Consider the following 20432-nt stretch of genomic DNA (forward strand, 5'->3'; position numbering starts at 1 on the left):
CCACGACCCGTCTTCTTTATACAGATGTCCCGCAAGCTATGGATCAAACAAAGTGGGGTGATAATTTGACCGTCCTGAAACGTTCGTTCTCTCACATCTATAAAGAAATAAATTTGTTTGAATGAAATAATATTGATCTTTAATTTGATTTGTTCGCCTTCTTCCAAACTCCCGATGTGTTCCATCCTCCCATATATAATAACATTACGATCGGGGGCACTCTGCCCTCTGCGTATGTTCTGTACTATAATATAGTGTGTCTGTCTATATGATACAATGATTGTTGTGATGTTTAGCTGGCGGACTTATTCGGGAGTCGAACATGCGCCTTCGGCCAAAACCACCTAGATCACACTTCGGCTCACGCGGCGGGGGAACTTTGTCGGTACCGCCGGAATGCCAGGGTAGTGGGCACAGTGCCGTATCGACATTAAAACGTTTTAAAATAGTCATAATATCATTTTCAACGCACGCTGGGCCGATTTCGCACAAAACATCAAATAAATAGAAAATTATTTTATATTAACATGGTTGGATCTGTATTTCCGGTTTTTGGCCATTTTTAAATGATATATTGCGCGATACTTTTTAAGTATGTATAATGAGGAGGGTCGTCACACCTTCTCAAAAAATCATTTTGTCTTCATTTAATTAATGTATTTAGCAAGGGATTTGGAGTATATTTTTATTTGTACATTTATCCACCGAATATAATATAATCAGTTGACATTTTCTATGATTTGAAGAGACTTTGTTTTAGAATTTAAGAATTTCAATTTACGTCTCCTTTTCCTTGTTCTAGAATTTCATCTAGTTTCGTGTTCCTTGTCGTAGAAATTCAGTTGGTTTCGTCTTCCTTGTTTTGAAATTTCGTGTCCCTTAATGTAGAATTTCAACTTGTTTTGTATTCCTTGTAGTATAATTTCAACTTGTTTCGTATTCCTTGTTGTAGAATTTCAACTTGTTTCGTTTTCCCTGTTGTAGAATTTCATCTAGTTTCGTGTTCCTCGTCGTAGAAATTCAGTTTGTTTCGTCTTCCTTGTTTTGGAATTTCTAATTTTCTGTGTTTCTTGTTGTAAAATTTCAACTTTTTTCGTATTCTTTGTTGTGGAATTTCAACTTTTTTCGTATTCCTTGTTGTAGAATTTTAACTTGTTCCATGTTCCTTGTTGTAGAAGTATTGTTTTCAAATGTTGTTCTTTAAGCTTTATTTTTGAAATTTGACGCAAGTCATGCTTCGGTAGAGAACTCCAATTTTAGCCATGTTTCTTACTGTAGAACTTGAGCTTAAATCACTATTTATTATTTTAGAATTTAAACTTGAGTCATTTACCTTGGTTGTAGTATTCGACTTAAACCCGTGTTGTAAAATAGCATTTTGGTTTGATTCGTGTTCGTTTTTGGTCACTTTTCAGAGCTCTTCTAATCGATGCTATGAATTTTTGTAGAATTAGACTTATGTGTACAATGGTGTATTTTCACTAACTATAAGCGCCGTTAAAAATATGTGGAAGATTTAATTTTTATTTTTCTGTTTCTGACTGTACGAGTACTAAACATTTCATACAAATCGTAATTTTGGTATTTCCATTCATAATCTCATTGGTTTTAAATACCGCACATTCCGAAACGGTCCCAACTGGCTACAACGCCATACACATAGAATTCACAAATAAAAACGAACTGGTCTTTTTGGCGTCAAATCGAAAATGGCACACTTTAAATCGTTACAAAAAATTTATTCGTCAACATAAAAATAATAAAAAAATACCATAATTATCGTAATTTTTTTTAAAGAATAAAAAAACTGAGAAATTACCATATTATATAATTTCAGCTCATAAATTAATATTTTTAATTTGTTCAAATCATTTCCAAATGCTGATCTGAATTTGATCGGATTCAGATCTCTGTCGCTGGCCGACCAGAGGCAAGTGGCTTGATGAACTATTTATAATAGATATAATGTCTCATTGTGTCCAGAACTAAATGGGTCCATTTCATACAGCATCCAGATGATCGTATTATGCCTTGTACCATTCTACCGTCCAGTCACAATTAATATATTATTATTTATACGATTCATCTAAATACTCTACATTCTTTGGTGTTGATATCAAATAAGCTTCCTTTGAATGTAAGTAGGTACTAGGGATAGGCTTCATAAGTATTTAGGGTTCGGCACCCAAAAATGCGTACTCAATTTAGTAAAGGTAAGTAGGTACATATAAAATATTATTTACATTGTGTTTGTTGTACATATTGTGAAATTTGAATGCTAATCTTCCGTGGAAGCGTTGGCTTTAGGTTGGAAATAAAAATACTACGAATGATTTATTTGTAAATTCAAGATCCCTGAGGCGTATGTGTGGTAAAACCATGTATGATCGTGTGACGAATGTAAAGATCCGCAAAGAGTGCAAGGCTGATGTAAGCGTTATGAGTAAGATTAAGAGAGGGACGCTTAGATGGTTTCGGCATGCAGAGCGAATGAGCGAAGAAAGGAGAGTATATGATGCGAATGGTAGCAGAAGTCGGGGACGCCCGAGGAAGACATGGCACGACCAAGTGAATCAGATACTCGATTCGGGCCATGTCAAGAGTCAGAATAATAGAAGAGTATGTATGAATGTGAATGAGGCAAAAAGTGTGTGCAAAGACCTAGTTGTTTGGCGGTCCATCCTCTCTGCCTACCCCTGCGTGAAACGGCGTGATTGTTAGTTAGTTACGTTTATAGAAAAGGGATTTCGGCTACAAAAATCTTTAACCCCTGGGATATTCTAAGATTTTATCGTCAAGTTACTTTAAATGATCTGTCAGATTCATGATATTTTTAGAAATATTCTCGGTTGAAATTCATTTTCCAATATTTTCGCTGTTTTTAAATGCATCACAAATTTAAATACTGTTTTTGAAAGCAGATGAAAAACTCTTTCATATTTTAATATTACAATTATAATTTTGAAATTTGCCAATTTAAATAAAATTTATATTTAAATTCACCTTTCATTTCTCAATAATTTTAAATAATGGCCAAGAACACCCTTGAAGGGTGAAAGCCAGAAATAATGGAAAAAAAAACGGACGTATTAAAAAAATTCCAAATAGAAGAATTTTTTACGATTATTTTGTGGTTTTTCTATTGTTTTTGCGATAATCTTGTCGAATTCCGCTGCACGCCTAGTACGTAACAAAATTATAAATAGCACTTGGTTTCAACATAATTACTACATGAAACATTGATGTATTATATGTAGATGAGACATGAAGCGAAAAAACATGTTCCGCATGTTTACCTCCAACTGACCGAATATGGTATACGCGCAACGCTTATCGCGTTCTAATAGTGGAACACATTTCGACAAGATCTCAGTAGCCTCTCTAATTGATTCTCTATGACAATAAACAAACTACAGGGTTTTCCAATAAGATGTGTTATTTTGAATAGCCCGCTATTTCGGTAGATGTCACTTTTGAAGCTGTCATTTTTTGACATTTGACAAGTAGAAACTACGCCATTAATAAAAATGGAACGATACACGCTTTAACAACGCATTGAAATTATTAAAATTCACTTGAGTGAATCAAATCCAAATCATCTTGAGTGATGAGGCCCATTTCCACCTCGGTGGCTTCGTCAACAAGCAAAATTGTCGCATCTGGGGCTCGGAAAACCCAAGACTTATTGTTTAAAAGCCTCTCTATCCTCATCGTGTGACTGTTTTGTGCGGTTTATGGTCCGGCGGAGTCATTGGACCTTACTTTTTCGTAAATGAGGCTGGAGCAACAGTTAACAACAGATTAATGGTTTTTTATGGCCGGAATTGGATGGTATTGATCTGTACAATGTTTACTTTCAACAAGACGGCGCTACGTGCCACACAAGCAACGAAACGATTGATCTTTTACGATTGAATATCAAAATAACACCTCTTATTGGAAAATCCTGTATTTATGTGGTGGGAGAAGGTAAAAGTTGCTTTAAATTTTAGGAAATACTCATATTTTATTAAAATAAACCAAACTAACACCAAAAAAACCTATTTTGTGCATTTTTACTTAATCCCCATAAATAGTAAAGTTGTCTCTGGTAGGTATGTTGAAACCAAGTATTGTTTTATTTGAGAGCCTTTGTATGCAGCGGAATTACATACAAGCAATGGCTGTCGATGACTCTTTGGAATGTATTACAATTATTTGGAAATCTCTATGGTCAACTTTCGAGACAAATACAAAGTGTTGCCATTTTCTGCTTAAATCAGTAATACAAAAAGATCGACTTTTATGAGTCGGTACCTATCAGTTTGTACAAAGTACACAAAAATATTCTACTGTTATGATATATACTCAAATCTTTTAAATTCTATGAAATTTGTCAATTTTTCGGAGTTTTTGTTAATAAAAATTGTCTTTCTTCTGTTATCAGGATGTAGCGGCACGTGGACTCGACCTGCCACACGTGGATTGCATCGTGCAATACACGGGACCAATCAGCGCTACAGATTACGTGCACAGGTTAATTTAATATTATATCATTCTGAATTCTACTCATACGTATATAGTAGATATGGCAAGGAAGCGTCCCGACTATCGCCGAGCTACTACCAAACTGCACGAATTGTCAAAGCGACTAAGCAATTAAAGGGTTTTTGATGTGATTTGTATAAGTATGGTGAGTGTAGTCGCTAGGTAATCTTCGCTGTTTAAAATAGTTTGTTCACTATGTCTGCAGTAACAAGTATCAACACCAATCGTTGTTGCTCGATGGCACTGACTTGATCACGTGGTACTTCAAATTTTTGTACTATAGTCGGCCTTGGGGTAATCGGTGTTAATTAAACTTTTGTGCGCGCGGTTCATAGACGCGGGAAACAAAACCAAGAGAACAGAGGAGGCGGCGTGACCATCTCCCTTCCTGTAGTTTTTTCAATACAATATAGTATGCAGGCCACTCGCATTGTAATATCACCATTTAGTCCGCAAAAATAAAATCTACTTACGAATTGCTAGTCCTTTTTTACAAAGATTGCAAATTATTGGATGCGTAAAAAACTTGACTAATCTTAATCCCAAATCGTCTGAACAAAAGTTCGGGCTTTTTTTGCAATGTAGGTACTCTATTCGGCGTTCAACGTACGAATGACGTCGTAGATTATTCAAAGCATTCTTGAACCCTCTTGGTGCCAAAAATATAGTCACGTGGTTTGCCTCCAACTCTTCGAATTAGGGCCAGTCAATTCGGAGGTCTACGGCGCGATTTTCTATTAATAATGGTTCAGGACCCAACTCGTTTAGGTTTCATCTATTATGACTAATTGAATTTCATTAATTGATTGGTTCAATGATATAGTGCGTTTGGTTTGTTCCTTATCCAGGGTTGGAAGAACGGCCAGGGCTGGTAATGTCGGGACGGCCATCATGATGCTTCTCCCCAGTGAGGTTCTCTTCGTCAGGCAGCTTGAAGAAAGAAGAATCAGGTATGACACTATTGTTTCTTATTAACCATTTGTTATTAGGCGCTCTCCTAGCGTTGGAGGCTGTAATCTAACCAACTAAAAACATGCATTCAAAAGGGCAAAACGGCGTCAAAAAATCGCACCTATTGCAAAATCGTAGGAGACAATAAAGCGATCGTTTCTTTCGAATGAGCATGCCTCCGGATGAAGCCACCAGTCTCTTGAAACCGTTGGAAAACCCGTCGAACTGCAAAACGGCTTAAGTTTAGTTGACGAACAACATCACACTGTCGCATTCTGATTGCAGCAGTGCCACCACTTGAGTGGCTTCGTCATCAGTGGTGTCCATTTTAAGGGCTTGTTTTCTAGCCCTAATTATTCACGTGTGTCCTCTTCAACGTTCAGATAGTTATTGACCTACATTTGATTTATAACGGCTCCTTTTATAAAGCCCGGGAAAATGACACAAGTTGAGGCACCTGTAAACAGCACGCGCGCAACATTTTTTTAACGTCCTTTACTCGGAAAATGTGTATCTTTTATGAAATGAAACTATTGTCTGATAAGGCGTCAAATGTACTTTCAATTTATGTCAATGTTGTTTGGGTTAGATGTTATTGGCTCGGGGAAACTTGCGTTTGAAACTAGAGTGTATGTAGAGCTCTAAGCGGGTCACCGTGGTTGCCATCTGGTTGTGCCACCGTGTGAAATAGAGCCTTCTCCCTTCTGAATCTCGGTGTATTTGGGAAGCCCTCATCGATGTGTAATAACAATAGATTGGCCCTCGTTTACCTAATTCCAATCTGAAACGATAGTAACATCTGAGAGTTTGCAATCTAAAGTACTCATAAACGGACCGGACCCTAACCGAACCAGGCAACTACTCGATATGGACAGAAACTCACTGAGGGAACTGGTAGGACTATTAACGGGACACTGCCATCTCAGGAGACACATGCAACTGTTGGGAGTGGAAAACACCAACATCTGTAGGAAATGTGAAGAGGAGGAAGAGACTCCAATTCACCTATGGTGCCAATGTCCCGCTCTGCTGGGAATAAGGCTCAGATACCTGGGAAGACACAGTGTGGAACCAGAAGACATCGCCACATATCCAATGACAGCCCTGGTGAACTTCATAAAAGGGACCGGGTTACTGGCAAGGGAATGAGGTAAAATGGGAGATAGTACAATGGGCCTATGGCCTAAGTGCTCGCGGGGAACGTAAGTAAACCGCCTCCGACTTTAAAAAAAAAAAAAAAAACATCTGAGAGTAATTTCATAATACAACTCCAGTCGAATTCCGGTACCTCGCTTCGAAATCTTAGATATAAATGCAAGTTCCGTACATTCCATGGTGTCCGGGGGTAAAGTGCGTTAACTTCGGGAGGTGATTCTACACGATGGTAGAAGTAAAAAAGATATAGACAACTGTCTTGAAATTCCAATGTTCAATTTCCCATAAAACGAAAAAATATTTATCTTTTATTTGTACCTACTATCATGTAAAATTACCCTCAGAAGTTAGCGTATATTTTCCCCCGAACACAATTCGATGTTGTAATTTGTTAATTTTATCGGCCAATAACAGGCCTGAAAGTCATCGTGTCACAAGATATAGAGATGAACTTAACAACCCAACTCGGGTGTAAACTTGTTGTTCAAGCATCTAAAAACGTACGCGAAACCAGCGACATTTTGTGGCAAAAGTGTTTAATTTGTTGTAAATTGTTTAATAAGTAATTTGTTGCGTGACACGGTTGGTTATTTTGTGAGATTTCAATTGTTTCTTTAATCGATACGCCTCCGCGAATTTATCTATGAGGTATATATATTTATTTTCATATTCATATAGCTGATTAAATTGTTAATAATCAGTTTGCAAGATCCCCTACCAAAAATATTGCCAACTGCCTCAAATTCGTGTTTGAAAAATTTGTAGTACTACAAATGTTTTGAGTTGGTGAGGTGATAGTGTATTGGCTTTATATATTACCTACTATATTTCGTGTGCGATATTTTTGTATTTTGGGGAAAATATACTTTGGCTGTGCTAGATTTTAGTTCCTTTTAGGCTCTTTCACACATCACACCTGGCCTCATTTGAGATGAGACCCTCAACACTACCTCATACGAACTCATACTGAATCGTGTCCTACCCAACATTACTCCCAGGGCTATAATAGAGTTTAGTAGAGTATAATAGAATGGCTTAGGATTGAAATATTTGTATTGTCTTACGCTTGTCTTCTCCAGGCTTCACCAGGAAGAGATGGAAGTGTGTCTGGCCGCGCTGGCCGCTCCAGAGCAAGGGGGCCGCGGTGCCCCGCGAGGGGGCCCGCCAGCGGCGCAGGCCGGGGCTGCGGACCTGCAGCTCACCTTCGAGGAATTGGTAGAGAAGGACAAAGAACTGCGACTGAAGGGGAGCAAAGGTAATTTATTAACAACTTTTATGAAACATATTATTAGAAACCATTTAAAAATATATATCGTGGCCCAATGGTTGTGGCGCCAAGTGCCGTGTATATTCTAAAAATAGACCACTGTCCGTTGCCAGTTAGTGCATCATCATCATGCGCATCCGTCATCAAACGGCGAGGGTGTTCTTCATCTCCATCTTCGTAAATATTTGTGGCAATTAAAAAAACTTTGAAAATAATATGTACCCCTTTGAAAATGATCCCTTGGGACGGTGGTTCACCTTGTCTACTCCGCAAATTTTACAAACATTCTTTTTTCCAGCGTTCACTTCGTGGCTGAGATTCTACTCCACCTACCCGCGCGAGGCGCGCGCCGCTTTCGACCGGCGCGTGCTGCACGTCGGGCACATGGCGCGCGCGCTCGCACTGCGCGACGCGCCCAAAAAGATCGCCAAGAACGCGCCCAGGCCGACCAACCGCAAGGAGTCGGACCTGAAACGGAAGGCAGAGGATAAGTATAAGGGGCCGCGGACGAAAGCGCCCTCCGCCAAATCTGCCAGCAGGGACCACAGGATGCTGATTGGAGAGTTCCAGAGCGGGATGGAGCCCCCGAAGAAGAAAGCCAAGATGACGAAGAAGAAGTAATTGTTTGGTAGTCGGGTGAACAAATGCGTCTGGTTCTCAGCCACGCTGGTTTAATCCTCTGCTTGCGAAGTCGTCCGTCATTTTGCATCAGCAACATTTTTCGCATATACACGGTGTCGGGAAACTCGTAGTTTAAATGGTTAAAATACTTTTGGACTAATTGACTAATTGTTAATTTTTTTTTTCATTTGTCCTAAAAAAATCTACTCGACAACGAAATTTCATATCAAAAAAGTTACAACACAATCGACTCCAAATTACAGATAAGTTTTTCTAATTTTCCACTTGTACTACGAGTTTCCGAACACCGTTGATGGTAGTAGCTGATTTTTAAATATTGTCAAGTTATTCGATATTTTATAAAAATTTAATAATAATTTATTACATGTTTATTGTTTAATTTGAGATTGAGATGAATATTGATAAATGTCGCTATTATTGAAGGTTGCCATCATTGTAAATAGTTTTGACTGCATTAAATATATTATTTTTATGAAAAAAATACAACTTGCATTTTTATTTATTATTATGCCTAGGGCCTTTTTACAATTATTTTCATCTTAAGGCGAAGCTTAATTCTAAATCACTATTTTGATTCATTTTTATAACGAATTGGTGTACATTATGAACACCAAAAAATATGCTTTAGATAAATTGAAGGTTCTCCTATTTTTTCCCTTGAGTAGAATACAAATAAATAAATAAATTAGTCTATAAAAAATATAAATGTAAACTTCTAAAAAAATATTTATTCAATAGAAATGTATGAAAGCTTAAAGGAAACGGCTTTTAAAAAATACAGTATTATAGCTAAGAGTATCTGTGACAGTTTCACTTGATTAAATTTTTTGCTTTCTTATAAAATTATTTACAAAAAAAAATAAAAACAACTTTTGTGTTTGAAATCGAACGTTTCTAGACTCCGTTTGTCAAGCAATTTTAATTCCTATTACCTACATTCGTGACATAAGTCATACAAAGAATATAATATTTTTTGCTTGTAGCTTCCTCTTAAGGCCCCAATTCGGAGGCGGCCCCGGCTATGTGCAAAAATGATACGAATCGAAAACACAGAACTGGGAAACATATTTCAACAACATTCATAGGACCATTTCGTGGAGGGTTTCAGCAGGTGCCAATTTTATTAAACCAATCAATTATATAAAATTCAACGACAGTTCCGACTACGACTACACCGAGAAAAAGTCTTGTGATTTTTTTTTTCAAGATGAATATTTTGGGGAGCAATGCACAAAACTTTTTTTTGAAAAAAATATTCTTTATTTATTACATTAATATTATTGCGACCCTGACTTTCCAAGAAAAAATGATAACAATAGAGCAGCTATCAACAAGGCGCGTGTTGAAATTATAATTCATTCGAACATTTGTGGGCTTTCGAGTTTTTTTTAATAAACTTCAAATGTAGAAAATTCTCACCTGCGGCGCATTTTTTTGTAATCTCCAATTGATATATTTTAAAGGTTTCCGTTAAAAAAAGAATTCGCAACAAAACTGGAATATAACTTAAGAATGATAAATATCTGCAGTATTTTTATTGCTTTCGCCTTTAACTTAGCAAAATTTTCACCTGCAGCGCATTCCTGGAGATTATAATTCAATATACAAATTCTATCGATATATTATAAATTATAAGGTGAACAAACTAAATTGCGCGGGAGTCTGCGTAATCGTCCCACTTTCGGTTATTTGTCGATAAATCAATCTGACTGCATCCAAGCAACTCGCATTGTAATATCACCAATCGGTCCTCGAAAATAAAATCTGCTTACGAATTACTTGTCATTTTTTCAATGTCGCGCAAAAAACTTAACAAGATATCCCACTCAAATCCGATAAACAAAAGTTCGGGCTTGTTTCCAAAATTTTATATTGCAGTATTTAATTACACACTCTTACAAATGTTTTATAATTTATCCACCTCGCTCAATTTTAGTGTCGCTACGACGGGCGATTCGTTAAAGAACGAACATTCAGGTCTTGCGCCCAGTACCTAGTCTTGCCCATAGTCCCACAATGGACAGCGCTGCAAACCTTTGCCACGTTATGGTTATTTCAATGTGCGACTGATGTAATGGTTTATTCAGAGCATTCTCTAACCCTACTGGTGCCAAAACCATGGTCACGTGGTTTGCCTCCAGCTTATCGAAATGATACCCAGATTTTATGTAAGAGCAAGTCTTTTGAATGTCTTTGGGACTAGCGCAGCAATGTTTATTTCGATAGATATAAGATATTTTCGAGCCCTGCCTTATTGTGTAAAATCTACAAATACCAACGTGTGGATGCTTTTGTAAGAGGAATCTGTACTCTACTCCTGCCTATACCTATACCTCCACGTCTCCAGGGGTTGGTTGGTTGTTTGGGGTGGTGGGGGTGGTTTGGGAGGAGCCTCCCATTAGTATTAATACATTCACAAAAAGCGCGAAGTGAGCGCCTCGGCGGCGTTTTAAACATTTTAAATGTGTACAGTTTATCAAATTGAAAGAATTAATACAAAAAATATTTTTTCCTGAATTTTAGTCCATTTTAACAATCTGCTGGATGGAACACGTTTTCTACCCAAAGCTAAGGCAACTCTAAGCCCCCGCATTCCCAATTTCTACAGATTCATAACATGTTTATCTTTAAGTTTTTAATATACCTATATATTATTTTTGAAGATAAATATCTATACATTTGTTATTGTCGAAACGGTAATCATATGAAATTCAGCAATCGCAAAGTTAGCTCCGAAAATTATTAAAACACACATTTTGTTCTGTTATTTAATATCTTACAGGCATGAAATAATTCACAGTGTATCTTTAAATGCAACTAAAGCATTATCGAGAGATTTTTGCTCTATTTCAAACGAGTCGTGTTTTATTAAATATTTTCACCATTTTTGTTGTTTTTTCATATTAGCGCGCTCCCTCTAACATTCATATTTACAAATCTCCCTTTCAAACCATATTTGAACGCTTACTACGGGGCCTTAAAGAGGAAAGGATTGTTGAAACGTCTCTCTTCAGATGTGGTCTCTTAAATTTCTAACTTTTTATATGTTGGTTTTTATTTATTGTTATTGTGTTGTCACAACAGAAAAATCAAGGAATAGTCTGATTTTTTGGAAAATCAGTTCCAATTTTTAAAATAGCTTTTTATGTGAATATTGCACAAGAGCCCCAAACTTACTTTTTAAAACGAACCGCTTATATTTTCTAACTTTTTATTAATCTAATAAATTGAATCCGTAAAAATTTTACATCAACAAAAAATTCTCGATGAAAACTTAAAAAAAAAATTCTTTTAAAAAAAGATTTCGAGTTTTAAGAAATCCGGATTTTTCGAAATGAGCAATCCAGCTACCCGTTAAATTAGGTAGGTACTGGTAGTAACATAATACATGTGCCATAATAACATAACTGAGACTACTGCATTCCCAATAAGGGTATGATGAGAGGCCGAAGGTAGGGGGGAGGGGAAGAGGAAGGTGGGGTACCTGTGAAGTATCTAACTATTCAGATCTGGTCACCAAACACGGCTAAAGGCATTTCAAGCATAGTTATCATAATTTTTTATTTTTTTTATAATTGAGATATCGTATTTTGATAACATTGTCATCTATGTTGCGCATTAAAATCATTTCTTAATTTTCAAATTTACTACAAAATCTGTCGCTACCTCTTCCCATTCGCCTACCAAAAAGCGTACGGCACAGCTACGGTGGGTACCTACGGCATACCCCTTTAGTCCCAGTCATCTAGAGATATGTCGGATTATTCGAATTTCGCAAAATCCGGATTTAGGATTATTCACAGTGGAATCATAATCCGGATTTTGAATTAAATGCTAAGTATAATAATTAGGTTGCCCACCCAATAACCAAATTTTCACGTCATGCATAATTACATTTACTTATTATTAATTACCTGCTAGCTGAAGTCCATGGGCGGTATTCGAGCTTTACACAGGGTTTTTCGTAATCAGATGTGGAAAGCAATATAAAATAAAGTGTGAAAATTATCGGGTCGTACCATGTCTTCCTCGGTCGTCCACGACTTCTGTTACCATTCACATTTGCATTATATATTCTCCTTACACTCCTTTCTTCGCTCATTCGATCTACATGCCCAAACCATCTAAGCGTCCCTTTTTTCATCTCACTCATTACGCTTACATCACCCTTGCACTCTTTGCGGATCTCCACATTTCTCACACGATCATATATGGTTTTACCACACATACACCTCAGGGATCTCATTTCAACAGCATTCAGTCTACTTTCATCCTTTCTCTGCCTTTTCCATGCATCTCTTCCGTACATCAAGGTAGATACCAACACTCCATTATGGATTGCTAGCTTCGCTTCTTTGGACAAAAAATCATTAATGGAGTTACCTGCAGTTACCCTTCTTTCAATAACTTTATTGTTAATTTAAACCAATTATCTTTTCTAGTTGTGTTTAGTCAAAAGAATTGAATCGGTATATCTCTTATATCAAAAAAGTTTCAGAAATCCGGAAATCCGGATGTTCTCAAATAGCTCCGGATTAGCCATCCCTAATTCCCTCTACCCGTTAGATGAGGTAGGCAGTGGTAGTGTGGGGAGTGGGGAGTGGGGAGTGGGAGTGGGGAGTTGGAGTGGGGATAGGGACGTCATAACGGCGACAGTGAGAGAGTTAACGGGGAAAGGTGTCGCTGTTAATAATTCCTCGACACCTATTTGCATTTATAAATGAGGCCCTTTCTTCTGCTTTACGCGGAACGATTGAAGTTATGACAATGCTCTAAGACACATAACATACTATTTTATAAAACTTGGTTCTATTATCTTTTTTACAATATGCCCTTCTAACTTAAATAATTGATTTGCAACAATAACATTTGTCTGTCATCAGTTGTTTTGTTTTGCTCTATCTAAAATTAATTTTTTTCCATTCTATTTTGTTTTCTGGCCAAAAAAAAAGTGTAGTGTGTTGTGCCTTGAGGTTTCTTCTCCCTTCTGATCTTCCAGGAGTCACTTTTTGCTGCTGATTTCCAGATATTTATAAACTTTTTTACTTCTGTCATTTTTCATACTATTATTGTAGTTGTTTACTGTTGTGAATAATGGAGGGAGATTTCCCTCCTGGACCCCCTACAAAGCCCCCAGATCCCTCTCCGGACCCCCCAGACGGGGAAAATGTAGAAATTTCTGACAGTGATTCTGTCATTTTGACTTCTACCAAAAAAAGGAAATTTACTCCTTCTTCCCCAATAAAACTTGACTCGCCTTCGACTTCACAGTCCCCACCAGCACTTTCTCAACTTCCTCCAACAAACTTTTATTCTCCTCATTCCCGTGGCCCATTCATAGTATACGCCCAAAAAACTGAGCAAGGAAAAACCATCCACCCTCTTGAATTTGGCAAATTCCTATCAAATAGCAAGAATCTTTCAATCAAGCCTGGAGGTGTAAAAGCCGAGGGTCGCTTCCGAATCTCCGTCGAATTCCTCTCAGGGTCAGCTGCCAACAGTTTCATCAAAAATATCTTCATTTCATCTAATTCAAAGTTCAAGGCATATATCCCTACTTTCAATGTCACTCGCATGGGCTTGGTCAGAGGTATCTCGACCGATCTGTCCATCGAAGAAATTCTGTCTTCACTTTCAACCCCCCAACACATTGGCAATCCCATAAAAGCCAGGAGGCTAAATTACAAGGACTCCTCTGAGGGTATAATTTCTTGGAAGCCCTCCCAATCTGTCGTTATCACCTTTGAAGGTCAATCTCTTCCCTCCCATATATATTTATTCTTCAACTCATTACCAGTTGAAATGTATACTTATCCCACCACTCAATGTTTCAATTGCTGCCGTTTTGGTCATACCAAAGCTGCATGCAGATCTCAACCCAGATGTTTTAAATGTGGAGAAAACCACGCAGCTGACCAATGTCCTTCTTCATCCTCACCTAAATGTTTTAACTGCTCAGGCTCACATACAGCTATCAACACATCTTGCCCAGAACAATCTCGCCAAAAAAATATTAAAATTTCTATGGCCTCTCAGAACTTGTCTTTTCTGCAGGCTTCTAAACTATTCCCGCCTGTCAAAAAATCATTTGCTGAGGCTTTATCCAGCAACTCCTCATCCAACTCTCTTCCCTCCACTACAACAACTTCTTCTCGTTCAACTAAATTCACATACAAAAACGCTATCTCTAAACCGGCTCCTGGATACGATCAGCCACAACACAACTCACTGCTCTTAAATCCCAATGGTTCACCTCTTTCAAATGCCACAAATGGGTGTGCAAATAATTATAATCCGTCCTCAATGAACTCTCTTAAACTTTCTGAAAAACTCTCCCAAGACAATTCTTCATTTATCCAAACTCTTATTATGCTTCTAATTGACCTTATTTCTTCTCAAACTAATCTACCGTCCAACGCTGCTACTATTATTTCCACATTAAAATCATTTATTCAAAATGACTCTTCAAGATGTCAGAATACTTCAGTGGAATAGCCGAAGTGCTATTTCTAACAAATCTGATCTCCTTAACCTATTAAATTCCAACATTATTTCTTTGGCTGCTATCTCGGAGACTTGGTTTACTCCATCCACCCACTTTAATGTGGGAGGGTATTCCTGTCTCCGCGACGACCGCCCGGAAGGTTCGGGCGGCGGTGCTGCCCTTTTTATTAAAAAATCCATATCATTTTCCCCAATAAATAATATCAAACCCCCCAATGCTGACTTTCAAATGGTTGCAGCTAAAATAAAGGACACATCCTTTATTTCAGTCTATCTTCCCCCAACAGCCCACTTCAATAAACAAACTTGGTTGCAAATTGTAAGTCAACTAAGCCCTCCTTTCTTTATATTAGGCGATTTTAATGCCCATTCCCCCGTCTGGGGTTCTGCTTTCTCCGACCGAGATGGTCGAAGTGTGATGGATTTCCTAGATCAATCCAACCTTTTCCTTTTGAATGACGGATCTCCTACTAGGATCTCACGCCCCAGCACAAACCCCAGTGCAGTGGATCTATCGATATGTTCTACTAGTCTGGCTTCTCTCTCCTCGTGGGTGGTGTCCCCCGACCCTTGCTCCAGTGATCATTTCCCAATCACCATTACTTATCAAACTTCTTTCCAATCAGACAAGTCTCATATTTCGACAAAAATTAAAACGAAACACACCAAATGGGATGAATTTAACTCTCATATGGACAAGTTCCTATTAAATTCACCCGCCACCGATATATTTTCCGTCAAAGATGATTATAATAACTTCAAATCAATGCTCATAACTGCAATAAATAAATCAAATCCTCCCCCTAAAACTAAATCTCTCAAAAAACTCCCTCCAACTCCCTGGTGGGATGAGGAATGTTCCAAAGTAGTAAGAATTCGGAAAGCTAAATCTCTTTCCTATCGTTACAATATGACTATGGAGAACTATCTTATATACAAAAATGCTGAATCCAATGCCAAAAGGGTATTGAGGTCAAAAAAAAGATCTGGGTGGTACAACTTCTGCAGTTCAGTATCTCCGAACACTCCAATTTCGGAAGTTTGGTCTATGATCCGAAGATTTAGATCCTCCTTCAGTTCACCATCTCCTCGAGCGTCTCATTCTAAATGGATCGATGAATTTTTGGACAAAATTGCCCCCCCTTCTGTACCTAACTTAGATGAAATAACGCCCATCTATAATACTCCTATGTCTAATCATTGGCTAGACTCTCCGTTCACCTTAATTGAGCTAAAAAATTGTTTATCAACAGTCAAGGACTCATCTCCAGGCAGAGATGGTATACCTTACAGCATAATCAAAAATAGTAATGATAATGTTCTAAACCACTTCTTAAGCATCTTAAATAAAATCTTCCAGACTGGTATAATGCCTGATGACTGGAGTTGTCAAATAATCATCCCTATTTTAAAAACAAACAAATCACCAAATTCTGGATCCAACTACAGGCCAATCGCTCTTTCATCCACCCTCAGTAAACTTTATGAAAAATTAATTAAAAACCGATTAGAATTTTTTGTCGAGAGTAAACAGCTTCTCTCTCCATCTCAATTTGGATTTAGGAAAAAAAATCCACTCAAGATAACCTTGCCATCATCAGTACTGATATTAATTTATCAATTTCTAAACAGGAAGTTTGTCTTGCCGTCTTTATAGATATAGAAGGCGCCTTTGACAATGTTTCCATCCCAATCTTGAAAAAAAAACTTCTAGGCCTTGGCCTTCCCCCCATGTTTGTTCAATCTATTATTAATCTATTTCTAGATAGAAAAATTTTCATTGAACTTCCAGATATTTTTCCTCAAAGTAGGTCTATTTGGAAGGGTTTACCACAGGGCGATGTATTGTCCCCCTTACTGTATAATATATACACATATGATATGCATGTCGCTATTCCCCCACAAGTAAAAGTTATTGAGTTCGCAGATGACATAGCTTTCTTCTTATCATCCAAAATCATCCCTCTCGCCGTCAAATATCTTAACGAAGCCATGAATGCCCTTTGCACATGGCTCACGTTAAATGGTCTTGAACTTTCAATCCAAAAGACTCAGTGTGTCACCTTCTCAAATCGCCATAAAAACCCCCCCGTTCAAATTTTATTTAAAAATTCTCCAATCCCCAACGCTTCTGAAGTAAAATTTTTGGGAGTAACATTTGATAGGAAACTTAAATGGTCTTCCCATATTAATAATTTAGTTACTAAATGCGAAAAAAATTTAAATATCATCAGATCATTATCTGGCGTTTGGTGGGGTGCTCACCCTACTTGCATTAAGTTGCTTTACAACGCACTTATTCGAAGCCATCTTGACTATGCCTGCCCACTTTTTAGTACTGCCTCAAAAAATGTACTTGATAAATTAGACAAAATTCAATCTAAATCTTTGCGAATTATAACTGGAGCGATGCAATCGTCACCCATCAATTCCCTTCAAGTAGAATGTTCTGATCCTCCTCTTTATTTAAGGCGTCAACTATTTGCTGACAAATTTGTTCTTAAATGTTTAAATTCTAAATGTCATCAGGTTATCCCCAGCGTCTCGTTGTTCATTCACTCAACTCATTCATCTACAATCAGAGCTTCAACTAAACCTCTTCCTGACATCTGTAAAAATTTTAAGTCTCTCTCAGAGCTTCACATTATCCAAAATGATCTACTTCCCTTATACAAATTAAAATATAGTCACGTCACCCTATCCCCAACAATAATAGAAGGGATCGGAATCCTTAAAAGCCATTCCAATCTCCCGGCCCGAACTGTCAATAATATGTTCAATGACATTATTTTATCTAAATGGCCCAACTTTTCTCTTTTATTTACTGATGGATCCAAATCTCCCGACTCTCCTAACTGTGGTATAGGTATTAACGTTTACCACAATAATTCTAATGACAGAATATTTCATTCAATTTCAAATCAATTTTCAATATTTTCAGCCGAGTGCATTGCAATAATAGAATCTCTCAAATATATAATCAAAAATAATTTTGAACATTCCCTCGTTCTCTCTGACTCTCTCAGTTCCCTCCAAAAACTTAAATCCAGTCCCCTTCTTCATCCTGATGATCACTTTGTATGCCTTATTCGAGAGATGATAGCCTCCATTCAAAGCTCTGGTAAAACTGTAACTCTGATTTGGATTCCTGGACATGTTGGTGTCATGGGTAATGATATTGCGGATGCCTTGGCAAAACAAGAAGCGTCCAACCCTGTTGTTACCCTCGTAAACCACATTCCCCTATCTGACATTTTTTCCATCATCAAAGATAGATCCCGCAATGTTTGGTCGGAGTATTGGCACATTGCTAGTCAATCCAAGGGAGCCTGCTATGCCTCAATACAAAGGACTATTCCATCAAAACCGTGGTTTCAGCAATTCCCTCATTTTTCCAAAAAAGAAATTTCTTCACTCATTCGAATGAGGATCGGACATTGTTCCGTTCCTTCCCATCTTTTTAAAATTCACGTTGTTGACTCCCCAGATTGTACATTCTGTGGTCTAGAAGTGGGAACTTTAGATCACATATTTTTTGGCTGTCCCTCTCTAAACAAATATCCTCTCTTCTATCAAGCCTTATCTAAAATTGCCTCCCCTCCATTCAACATCTCATCTCTTCTAAGTCTGAACTCGACTCTAATTTTCATTATAATTTTGAAATTTGCCAATTTAAATAAAATTAATATTTAAATTCACCTTTCATTTCTCAATAATTTTAAATGATGGCCAAGAACACCCTTGAAGGGTGAAAGCCAGAAATAATAAGAAAAAAAAAAAAAAAAAAACTTAAATAATACATAGGTATATTTTTTTTTTAATATATCTTTTTGACTTTTCACTTTTTGTTTTCGTTAATAAATTAACGTAAATCTTGGAAGCGGAAATTAACCGACGATATACTAGTTTTCAATGACAATGAATTCTATGAACTTTTGATTGCACTCATGAACATTAAATTTCATTCATTCATTTTGCACGAGAATCTTGAAAGTGGAAATTAATTCACTTCCCGACACAACTATTTTTGATTTGCGTTTTTTACGTCAAATTCGAAAAAAAATCGGACGCTGCGGGGTTACGGGGTTAAAAAGTTCATCAAATCCTCAGTTTGAAAAAAAGTTTCACCAGTTTACCGCTTGTGCCACGCGGACACCGTATATATCTTTGCCTTAAATATCCGTTTGTGTCTTACAAATAATCTATATAAATAAAAAAATGTTTATGTTCGTTTGTTCAAAATCTTAAATCTCCGAAAGTTCTTCACCAATATCGCTGAAATGTTTTAAATTTGTTTTTATTAGTGCCAAGCATAGACTAAATTAGACTAGACACGGCATATTCATTTAAAAATAACCCCAACACAATTTTGGTTTGGTTCACATGCACATTTATGAAAAGGCCCACGCATTGTGTCGCAATGCGAAATGGGCACTGTGCATTGCGTTTTACCTTTTGTTGGTCTATTTTGCTTCTCAGCTATGCTGGGCAAGTTCATTTTTTCAATCACAAAAATAACCGAGTTCCAAATATTAAAATTTGAATTATGTCCATATTACAACACCTCTGACAACAAATTCTCCGTGGTTTCACTTACGAGTTTGAACGCTTGTACAATGAGTTTAAACAGAGTTGGGTTGTTAAGTTCACCTCCATAATATTTGTGACGTACGCTATGTGGTGTCATTTTAAAATGAATTTAACTAGACAGGGCTAATCTAGTATAATACATCAATGGTGCCAAGAGTATTTAGAGAGTGGTTCGAATATTGGAAGAAGTCATACGAAGTCGAAGTAATGTAGTTTTTACCAGTAACATTGTCGTATACAGTGGTGAATTGTGGAAGAACTCCAAGTCGCCCGAGAAAGATATTAGCAATAGCGAAGCATAGCGGAGTAAATAAATATATGTAAGGGCCGGTCACAGTGAGATTTTGTGATAAACCATCATTCAGAAACGAAATTTCGCTTGAAATTAATAGACAGGCACTCCCCAACCTTCCTCTAGCCATCTCCTTTTCCTCCCCACTCACTTCAGCCTCACAATTGTTCCACAATAACTCAACACAGTGACAATTCAACACACCTTTCTAAAAGTGAAATAAAGTCATTAAAATCAATAAAAAAAACTAACCTTACCTACCGTATCCTATTTATCCTAGTTTTTGCTTTTTTATCACTTTTAATCTCCTTTTAAGGCGATGCCATACGTAGTAATGCAAAATCATGTGTTTTTGGTTTGAAAATTCGGTCACCTAGAAATATTTCAGATGCTTTAATTAAATACTGCGAGTAGAATACATCTTGGCCTTTGAAATAATCGAGTATTTTTTAGATAAGTCTTTTTATAAGCCCATATAAAATAATGTATAAGACCTATGAAAAC

General features: G+C 37.2%; 1 protein-coding gene across 1 annotated transcript in view; it reads left to right on the forward strand.

Moving 5' to 3' along the window:
* The window catches only part of LOC149414660 (uncharacterized), a 30414-nt gene extending 21428 nt beyond the window's left edge, over nt 1-8986 (forward strand). The window contains exons 9-12 of the mRNA XM_089643490.1: nt 4427-4515; nt 5376-5477; nt 7713-7888; nt 8199-8986. Of these exons, the coding sequence (XP_089499616.1) occupies nt 4427-4515; nt 5376-5477; nt 7713-7888; nt 8199-8521 (690 nt within the window). The 3' untranslated portion in view covers nt 8522-8986. The remainder of the gene's footprint in view (nt 1-4426; nt 4516-5375; nt 5478-7712; nt 7889-8198) is intronic.
* Nucleotides 8987-20432: the final 11446 nt, after the last annotated feature.

The sequence above is a fragment of the Hesperophylax consimilis genome, chromosome 19, assembly GCF_061612785.1.
Source record: "Hesperophylax consimilis isolate HC1 chromosome 19, BYU_Hcon_1.0, whole genome shotgun sequence".
NCBI lineage: Eukaryota > Metazoa > Arthropoda > Insecta > Trichoptera > Limnephilidae > Hesperophylax > Hesperophylax consimilis.